Source organism: Cetorhinus maximus, chromosome 4, assembly GCF_964194155.1.
Source record: "Cetorhinus maximus chromosome 4, sCetMax3.hap1.1, whole genome shotgun sequence".
In the NCBI taxonomy this organism is placed as follows: Eukaryota; Metazoa; Chordata; class Chondrichthyes; order Lamniformes; family Cetorhinidae; genus Cetorhinus; species Cetorhinus maximus.
The window spans coordinates 18,817,278-18,828,158 of NC_135882.1; the positions used below are offsets into that span (position 1 = coordinate 18,817,278).

Consider the following 10,881-nt stretch of genomic DNA (forward strand, 5'->3'; position numbering starts at 1 on the left):
CCACACAACTAGCTCAGCTCTGAAATAAGCATTAGAGAAATACAAGTACAGGTCATGGGGTTGAGATAACTTGTCTATCAGCAGGCTGCAATAAAGTCTGTTAGCTATTTATTATCATTATTTGTTGTTTGGTAGTGCAGAACTTGAGTATTGCTGAAAAAAGACACATGCTGTTGAAGCTTCTTATCTTGCACTCATCAGGACAATTTGCAAGAATACCAAATGTAAAGGGAACATCAATTTAACAGTTAACATTATTTGTACTCGTTGTATTCTGTACTCTTTTTTCCAAACTATTTCATTCTGAATCTTTCAAACACCCCAGGCCCATGATCCCTAACCAATTGCATGCTCACTAATTGGCTCAATTTTCAATATATTTTCACCATCGATGAGGCCTTCCCTCAGTGGGTTAGAACACGTTTTAAGCCCCTGCCCATTTCAAAAAAAAACAGTGAAGATCAGGCCAACAACTCTCCCCTGTTACCCAACACAACCAAAATAAAATCAATTAAAAACTTGGGATGAATTTTCCTCCTGGGCTGCTATGGAGTTACGGTCAGACAGGATTTCCACCCACTGTCCTGACCCTTACCCATTTTCCTGAATTGAGATTGGTAATCTATACAAGATGGGCATCCAAATTGGCATCAATGTCACCAAGGGGGAACCTGCTTTCACCAGGGAATCGAATTCGACAATGCTGCAAAGGGGGCTTTGGACATCCTCTAAACGGAAGAAGCAGATGTCAACAGTTAAAGTGGTGGAAGAGCCCCAAATATTTATTTTTAAATTCCAGTAAAGGATCTCAATGAACTGGCCAGGAGGAAGAGGTAAGAAGGCTCTACCTCGAAACGCGGGGCTGTAGGGGTAGAAATTGCGGAGAATTCCAGCCTTGTAGTGCCATCCTTCTCATGATGGTCCCTGTGGTGGCAGCAGAGAGGGAATTGAGCAAGCCACACCTCTGACATTTGCAGGCAGGCTCAGACAGCTACTTTCCTGGAGTGGGGGAGGGACGGTGAGGGTAGCGATCTAAATCCAGGTCAGTGATAGCAAAACAAAAATAAAAATACCTGGAAAAACTCAGCAGGTCTGACAGCATCTGCGGAGAGGAACACAGTTAACGTTTCGAGTCCGTATGACTCTTCAACAGAACTAAGTAAAATATCTCAGTGATAGCAAAGATGGGAGTGCGGTAATGGGCCTCTCTACAGCACAGCGGTGAAGAATGCAGTCCTTCATCTGATCTTAGTCACATTTTCCCACAGTAATGATATCATACCAAAGACAAAGTTCACTGCAGATGAAGGACTGAATACAAATGCGAGATTTTCTTTTTACTCTTTCAAGATGTCCTACAAGATAAACTGGAAAGGACACTGGAAGTTGCAGTTTCCACAATACGCCAAGTCCCACGAAATTAGTCTCATCGAGGGAATTAAACCATCATCCTGAACTGGGTTAAGTACAGGTGGAAAACTGATCCAGCTTCTTAGTGAGAACAAACAGCTTGACACAGGAGGATAAGACAGAAGGTGCAGAAGGAATTATATAGAGAACTTTGAGCATAGTAAAAAAAACCCAAGAAAATATCCAGAACGGAAGTAGCATATTGCAATGGAAGAATTGTCACCAGCAACCTTTCTCTGACAAATGATACACATTCAAAACTAGCATTTCTAATTTCAAATGCCGTACACCCGAATTCTTCTATGACATTCAAAATAATGAAATATGTTAAGGAGAAGCTTGTTAACAACTCGGTATGGAATACGAGGAGTGGTTTTCCTGGGCCAGTGCGGCGGGAATGGGGGCAGTAAAAACTCCATTGACTTTGGCCGGACCGTAAAACCACATTGGCATAAAACTCCACCCCGGGTCTATCGACTCATTGAGTATCAGAATATCTTTTGGGTCCGAACACAATTCTGGTAATGGAACTCACCCGATATTCCTCCGGATGGGCACTGTGATTCATCTAGCATGCATGTCTCAAAGAATGGTCAGGAAAGCATTTCCCCCCTCCAACATCTCCCTGCCCCCCTCCCCCCCACCCCCCATACTCCCATACCTTTGAGCTGATAACATTTAAATGTACCTGGTTCATTGTGAACTGTTCCCACATCCAGTTTAAATGCTCCTATCAGTGTTCCACGGATCAGCTTGGAATGCAAAACCTGCATGATTACATCAATGTTTTGACAAATAGGAAATGAGTGAAAGGTTTATTGAAAAACTCGGCAAGATGTTAAGAATAAAAATAGGATATTTCCATTAAAAATAGGATATTTCCATTTTATTTCTGTACTAATTTATTAAATCTACCAAACAAGGGGAAGCTTAGATCAGTTCATTTGCTGATAGCTCTTTATTCTTGTAATAAAGGCAAACTTTTAGGTTTGAAATTTGGGCCTAATTGCACAAAAAAAACAGACAATTTTTCATGAATGGATTTCAGGCAGTATATCCTCATGGTTTCTTTATGTGGTTTCCTTAATATATCGCTAATTCATTAAATAATAAACCATTTGTATAATTCTGGTGCTGCTATTAATTATCCTTTTAATCCTACATACACTGCATGGCGTGCCGTAGATTTTAAAGGGAAGCAGGTACAGCACACAAGAGCCATGGACTAGGCAGTGAAGCCTGGAGTCCGGGGATCTGCAGATCCAGCTGATTGCAAAGGCTGGATCTTATTCATATAAATGTTCCCAATGTCCAACCCGAACCTGACCACATCCACTACCAGAGCAGCAGGGCAGGTGAGAGCAGGGTTTCGTCAGCTGGTGGACTTCTTGAGATGACCTGAGGATGTTTGCTGGTCACAATCACGAGGTGGAGAAAGTGAGGGGACAACACCTGGGGCAAGCGAGGCCCAAGGCTTCCTTGTGAGGTCAGGAGGAGCACTCTTGCTCCTCCTGGCCCACAGGCAAATCTAAGATATCCAGGTTTGCCTTATGGCCCACTCAGTCCCTCTCTCCGTCTCTCTCCCATTCACCCCACCTCTTTATCTCTTGGGGAAAATTTTATTGGGCCAAACCTGCATAATTAAGGCTGGGGGGGGAGGTTAAGTAACTAACTCATTTTTATTCTGCCCCCCAACCCCAGACCCAATTTCCACTTGTTGGGGGGAGGGGGGAGGAGTTACAATCGGAGCCATAGAAACAAAAAAATTCCCAGTTCAGTCCTTCTTCTGTAATGAGCTAGCTGACCTGAGTTTGTAGTCTGGGCATGATTATTGGCTTCAGCATTCTTATGATAAAGATCAGTTAGATTTCCCACTTCTGATCATTAGTCACAATTCTGACCAATAATTGCTCTTGTTAATATAAACTGGACCAGGCTCTAGTAACCCCCATAGCTAAGAATTCTATTGATGTTCCCTGCCCAGACTAACACAAGATTGGCCACTTGGTGAAGTACTGAAGCATCTTGACTTCCTTTAGAGCCACAGAAGGGTCGGGACAATTTTTTTTTAACTACAATAAAAAGCAATTTTGTGTGGCCTGAGTATTGCTCGTATCTAGCACTGTATTTGTCAAGTATTTGGTCAAAATACCAGATATTTCCTCTGTCAATCCCAATCTATGCGATGTTCACGTAAAATCAAAAGCAGAGAATGATTAATAGTTCTTCAAAAAATGTATAAACCCAGGGAGAGATTTCCTCTGTGCATTACGTAATCATTAAACCTGCTCTTTAGAAAGGATAATTATAATTTTATTACACAAAGGATTTCTTCCCTTGCCCTAGATTGTACAGTGTAGATCTTGACTTTGTGCGAGAGTGTGAAATATGGTAGTGAATTGATGTTCCGTTTGACATCCCTCTTGACTTCATTGCCTTCATATATAGGGGCATGGATTACAAAAGCAAAGAAGTTATGATAAACCTGTGAAAAAACACTAGTTCAGCCTCAACTGGAATATTGCATCCAGCTCTGGGCACCACACTTTAGGAAGATGCGAATTTATTAGAGAGGGGGCAGAAAAGATCCATGAGAATAGTTCCAGAAATAAGGAACTTCAGTTATGTAGCTTGATTGGAAAAGCTATGGCTGTTCTCCTTGGAGAAGTGAAGATTGAGAGGAGATTTGATGGAAGTATTCAAAATCATGAGGGGTTTGGGACAGAGTAGATGGGGAGAAACTGTTCCCATTTCTGGAAGGGTTGAAAACCAGAGGGGACTGATTTAAGATGATTGGCAAAAGAAGCAACAATGAAATGAGGAAAAGTTTCCTTATGCAGCATGTGGTTAGGATCTGGAATGTGCTGTCTGAAAGGGTGGTGGGAACAGCTTCAGTTGTGGCTGAAGAGAATTGGATTATTACCTGAAGAGGAAAAGTTTGCAGAGCTGCAGGGAAAAGGCAGGGGAGTGGCACTAGGTGCATTGCTTTTGCAGAGAGCCAGCATGGACATGACAGGCTGAATGGTCTTCTTGTGTATTATAACCATTCTATGATTCAATGGAAATAACAGTCGGGAGCTAGGTGGCAAACTGCCAACTCACTGGCGCTCAGTTTGCACTCACCCTGCATGTTCACATCACAGCGAGAACATTTCTACTTTTGGATGATTGTTAGAATCATATCGCTCAAGGCTGAAGTTTCCTTGTACAAAATGGAAGGATTTGGCATGATCTGGACATGTGGATGCTAACCTGGGATTTTTTTAAAAAGAATGTCACCTTGGAACTGTGAACAAGTAGGCCTCTTCCAATCACTTAACCTATATGGTACTCGAGAAGGAGTTGTTTGTTTGTGTTGAATTGCAAAGCACTTTAATTAATGAGAAGCTTGGAGACAAAAGGCAATCACATGGGAAAGAGGAAAAAAAACTTAACTTGTGAACCTTGCTTGTTTTGAAGGCAGTCTTGTTGGAGAATAAGCTGAGGAAAGAAAGCTACCTTGACTGGCTCTGTCTCTCTCTACCTTGCCTAAAATTGTGTGTGGCTATCAACCTGTAGCCAGAAAACCCTTATCTGAGTGTGAAGCTAGTCTGCATTTGCACCTGCAAAGCTGAGACCACTGGTGAGAACTTCCAGGCATCCATTGGGATCAGCGATCTGTCTCCACACAAGAGAACTCCAGGTTGACAGTGTTGAGACCCTGTGGACTTTATCCTTTATTCTAAAACGTCCATCCTCCAAAGCCCACCTCTGCAGAGAGACTCTATCTGTTTGTCTTTTGTTTGTGTGTGTGTGCTGGGGGAATTGTTTAGGAAGAGATAGATAGTTATACCTCCTGATTACAGCTGTGTGTTAACCAGTGCTTGCAACTTGTTAAAAAAAGCTTTGTTCTAAAATAAGTTAATCATTCTGAGTTTTTGAAAGAAGCCTGGTCAGAATCTCTTTTCTTCTAGAGATATAGGTACCCAATTGGCCGTTTCGGTGAGAAAATTCAACATTTAACTTAATAGTACGGCCTGTGGAGTAGTGGGGCTTGATAGCTCACCCCATCCTGGTTGTAACATGAGAAACTTCTTACAGACCAACTTTTCCTAAATTGTAATGAGATTCAGTAACTGCACTGGGCAGTTACGGCTTTGCAGCATCTTTTACCTGATTGTTTACAAAACACAATTTAAAATATGTATAATCTTGTGATTACTTACTGAAAGTTTAATGATTCTGTCAAACAATATTTCTGTCGGACCAATGTAATCAAACACAAAGTACTGTAAAGATAGAATGAATACGTAATTAATCATGTCACAGTAAATATTTTATGCAGCTCTACTGTACAGTCCAATAGCAACACAGAGATGTCAGAAACATCCGAAATGTAACTTAACCTGGGACGAATAGGGAACTAGGGAAAGGGGCATTAATGGGTCAAATAGGTTTTTCTTCCTTGATTGTTCTTTGGTTCTAAAATTTCTCTTGCTGTCTACAGAAATGAAGCTAAAAACTCATTGAACATAAGAAATAGGAGCAGGAGTAGGCCATTTGGCCCCTCAAGCTTATTTCAGCATTCAGTAAGATCATGGCAGATCTTCTTCCTCAGTTACACCTTCCCGCACAATCCCCATATCCCTTGATTCCCTGAGTATCCAATGATTTGGCAATCTCTGGCGTGAATATACTCAACAACTGAGAATCTACAGCTCTCTGCAGGGGAGAATTGCAAAGATCCACACTCTCTGCGTGAAGAAATTTCTCCTCATTTCAGTCTCATTATTCTGAGACTGCCATCACTTGTATTAGATTCCCCAGCCATGGGAAACAGTTTTCCAGCATCTATCCTGTAAAGTCATAAAGAATTTTGTGTGTTTCAATGAGATCACAGGCTGATTAGTATGCCCCCACGCTGATGGGTTTGCAGGCAGGGGTGGGCCTGTAAAATTCCCTGGACGGCCTTCCCTCTGCCCTCCCGCCTGCTCCAAGCTGCCCTCAATTTTACGGTGGGGCAAGCAAGGCCTAGGCCAGCCTGCCTTTGCCTCAATGGAGGCCCTTAAGTGGGCAATTAATGACCATTTAAAGGCCATTTCCCACCCAGCCTCAATTTTTAGGTAGGCAGGAGTTCAGGAGCAAGTGGGAGGGCCAGAAAGTCACCCTGCTCAGGCCTCGGGCAGGAAGAAGGGTGCAAGGCCTCCTTCAATGGCCTCCTTTCCACATTGGGCAACTCCACACAAGGTCTGCTCCCCACGGATGCTTCCTTACCCCCCAGTCTCTCCATCAAGCCCCCCAATCCTCTGTCCCAACCCTCCTCGGCCCTCATCTCCCTTCCTAGCCCTGAGACCGCCTGCACTTACCTGGTCTTGGACTCCGGGACTTAGAATCTGTGGACTTGGAGTCCCCCCCACTCCTGGCCACTGTTTCTGGCGCTGCTGGGACTAGTGAGCTGTTGGCCAATCAGATTGGCCAGCAGCTCTCTGAGGCAGGATTGCATCCCGAGTGAGGGGCGGAAGTCCTATAATGCTAACATTAATTGGCAGCCAGTATCAGCGGGGGTGCATTCCCCGCTGACTGTTCCCTGAGTGGCGGGGCAGAAAACACAGGCGTCGAAAAATCCTGCCCCCACACTTATTCTTCTAAACTCTAGGGAATATAGGCCGAGTCTCCTCAATCTCTCCTCATTGAACAATCCAATCATCCTGAGAATGAGTCTACTGAACATTCACTGTACCTCCTCTAAGGCAAGTATAACCCTGCTTAGGTACGACCAAAACTGTACACAGTACTCCAGGTGTGGACTTACCAAAGCTTTGCTTTACTATCCAAAGGGCAAAACAATTGATAAGTTGTTTAAACAGCTGTTTTCTTTGATAATTCTAGATGATTGTAGTTGGAGTATAATTCAAGCAAAAAGCTAACAGTTTAGATGTCACCTCAAGATTTTTAAAAAATAACTAAACACTATTTGACATTGATATTGTCTAACTAAACCCTCCAATAAACTAACTGTGTTATGACGGGTTTTCAGAAAGAGAGACATGAATACAGCTGTGAAATGTTCGATTGGCGGTGAAAGTTTCTGCATTACCTTAGAAACAGAATGATACAAAGAACATCTTTTATTTTATGTTTTAACAAGTTATCCAGACAATAAATAAATAGCCGAGGAAAAATGGAATATCAAGTATATATTTACTTATAAACACAGTCGATCTATATTTGCAATGTTTTGTGAGCTTGATGGCTTTCTCTGAAATTAAATAAAAATCAATATCACATCTGACATTATGATTAAGCTTCCATTTCATTTAGCAGAGAATGCTACCCAGCTTGTGTATTTTGCTGTTGTTCATCTATTGCTCGCAATTTTAAAAAGATCATTTTTTTCTTGCAGAATATTTGTTTTCTTTTCTTCTTCCTCTTCTGTGACTTTCCATGCCACACATTATTCCTAATGAAGAGTGTATGTGCGTGTGTGTGCATATATGTAGGTGTGTGTGTGTGTGTGTGTGTGTGTGTGTGGTGGGGTGGGGGGAGGGATATATCCAACTTCCAGCCCTTTGTCCACGTCATTCTATTACTGAGGTGTGCAGGAATTTTCAGGCAACTGCTCCGTGGAATTTTCCACCTGTCTCAATGGGAAAAAAGCTGATCTCCACTCAGCAATCCCCACAGCATCAGAATGAAGATCTGTGAGTCAATGTGTGAAGAGCGCGAAACAGACCCCCGCGCACGATCAGACCCCGACCGCGATGTCACGTTGGCTGGCCAATTAACGGCCAAAACGTGAAACCTGCGCTGAGGAGCTCAGCGCTGCTGGGGTGGGGGTGGGGGTGGGAGGAGCTCGAGCGCTAAAGCCTGCGCATGCACGGGGGAGCACGCACTGAAAGTTCCCTGAAGGCACAGAGCTTCCTCAGGGAGTCGAAGAATTTTACAATGAAAAGTAAAGATTTTAAAAATAAGGGAAACGTCCTCACAGGTGACTCAGTCACATGAATAGGGACATATTAAAAATTATGTTTAAAAATGTTTATTTTTTTTATGTTACTGTTGGAAACCTCATTCCGCCTGTGGATGAGGTTTCCTAAAAAATGCAAAGGCCGTCTGGCCTATTCGCCCGCCTGCCAACTGTAAGGTTGGATGGGCAGCGAAAAATACAAATTAATTGCTAGTTTAATGGCCTTAGTAGACCTTTTAATTGTCAGCGGGCGCGCTCCCAACTCACGTGCGTGACTGCCGATCGAAATATCATGTAAGTGCGCGATGATGTCGGGACACTCACCCAACGTCATCACGCACTATTTTACTCCTGATTGAGTCAGGCACGCGCCCACCCACGGGACATAAAATTCTGCCGATGATCTCATGCACTCTGCCCAGTTTCCTCAAATTGACACAGGGTAGGAGTTTTGAAGTGTTACCTTTGAGTTGTGGGCTAAATCTTCAGGCCTCCCATCTGGTGGGAACAAGCCAGGGGTAACATGAAAATGGAGTGCAAGAATTTACCACTCCATTGCTGCCGTCTTTGTGGCTGGTGCCATTCTGTTAGGGCCCTTTGAATAGGTGGCTTAAGTAGGTGCCTGAAGAAAGTGCCAAGCTGACTTTAAATGTTTAAATCGGGGTCCTATGTCGTCAGTGGAAACCCATGCCATTTTTGGGCTAAATTGGCAGGAGCATAGGCCATGTACATTCTGCCCGCTATCTACTGGCAGCTGGGCAGATGAGGAAAGATAAATTGTTCTTGTAATCCATGAGGCTGATGGGGGTAGGAGTGCTCCTGAGCAGTAGCCTGAGCCTTTGTCCTTCTCACTAACTGCCTCCCTAACCATATGAGGATCGGGACCCCACCAGAAACTGATCGACTACCTGGTATTACACTGACCCTGATTTTGGCTGACTGCCTGGCACTTACCAGGCCTCACGGTAAGACCAGCAGGCATCTAGCCAGTTTATCAGATTCCACACTGGATAAAATTCTCTCTTTGTGTCTTTTTATTACCTCCACCACTGAGGTGTTGATCTGTTTGTCTGTAAACAACATATCTTAAAAACTAATGGGTGGATTTCAACAAAACTTGGGTACACAGATAGGCTATGACCCAAGGAAGAACTGATTAGTTTTTGGTGAAGCTGCGTATGCACTTGCGGATCCTGGGAATTTTAAGGATCCATTAACGTTGGGAAAGAGGGCAAATTGACTTTTTAAAGAATGTTGTGGGTTGTTTTATTTAGTATGCTGTTGATTGTTTTAGAATGTTGTGGATTGTCTCAGCTGCTGTGGTACAATTTTTCACGACTGTCAAAATGTGAGCAGAGTTTTCCAAGCGGGTTGTTGGATGCGGATTGGTCTCAATGAGATGGAAACTCGAAATAAAAAGATTTCTTTTTTTCTGCTTTGTAGTTACAGAGCATCAACCAGGCAGGGAAAAGCCTCAAGGAAGAATTGTGTAATTGTAATAATGATGTTGAGTTGACTCAGCGTGGTAGAGGTATGCGCTCCTCTTAGTACCCTCTTCACTTGTTAGGGATATTTTTCGGAATTGATTTTGAACTCTGAATGCCACTTGGATCCTTTCTAAACTCACGTTTAAACTTGCTAAACCATCATAATGTGCTCACAACAGACGTGCCATTATTGACGTGAGTGATCCAATATTTTTACCTCATTGTAAAAAGGAGAATTTGTTGCCTCTTTCACTGTTGTTTGTTTTTTTTCATCCCCGACTTCAATTATTACTGTTGGGTCAATATTTTCCCCAGCCAGCTGTCTTGCCTCAGTAATGGTAATGGCAATCTGATAAAGACACAGGAAACAAGAGTTCTCCGATGAATAGTTTTCCAGTTGCATTTGTCAAACAGTCACTGAAAAAAAACCCACAGGAATCAGTTAATATGTCCTCTTACCTGGTAGTGTTGAGCCTTGTTTGCAGTGGGGTGTATTTTGGAAACTGGTTTTGATCTGTGCAAAATATTTTGTTAATGAACTGATTTTATCCACATTTTGCAGTTTATCAAAGTAAATAAGTTAATTAAATCAATAATTTATAACAATCTGCTCATATTAGAAAACAGCTATTAGGAGGAAAATACTTTAACGCTCTTCCAAGTTTAAAATCAGGCAGAGTTGCTCATCGAGGTCTAATATCAATAAGAGATCTCATTATAGACCCTATAAGCCAAACACAGTAGTAATGGTGAGAAAAAAGTAATAACCTCTAGCTGCAAAGTAAAGAAATTCATTTGATAAACGGGCCTGCATTCAAATATTAGAAGCAACCATCCAAAGTTTGGAAACAATTACCCCAAGGATTTTGGCTCAAAGGTTGCTGGCTTTAACCACACGCTGTCAGTCTCAGGCCATGACTGCAATCTCAGCTGACTAATGGCATTGATTTGACAGGCCTCAAGTACTTACTTCTATTAAAGGTTACAGAAGTTTGTAGGTAGGAAAGATTTATGGCAGCAACACTCGATCAAGTACAT

At 42.6% G+C, this 10,881-nt stretch overlaps 1 protein-coding gene across 1 annotated transcript in view; it reads right to left on the minus strand.

The window, feature by feature from the left end:
* Positions 1-10,365, minus strand: part of fer1l6 (fer-1 like family member 6) — a gene marked incomplete at its 5' end in the record, with an annotated part of 165,568 nt that extends 155,203 nt beyond the window's left edge. The window contains 4 exons of the mRNA XM_078539765.1: positions 2,099-2,177; positions 5,616-5,678; positions 10,061-10,192; positions 10,303-10,365. Of these exons, the coding sequence (XP_078395891.1) occupies positions 2,099-2,177; positions 5,616-5,678; positions 10,061-10,192; positions 10,303-10,365 (337 nt within the window). The remainder of the gene's footprint in view (positions 1-2,098; positions 2,178-5,615; positions 5,679-10,060; positions 10,193-10,302) is intronic.
* Between the last annotated feature and the right edge of the window lie 516 nt (positions 10,366-10,881).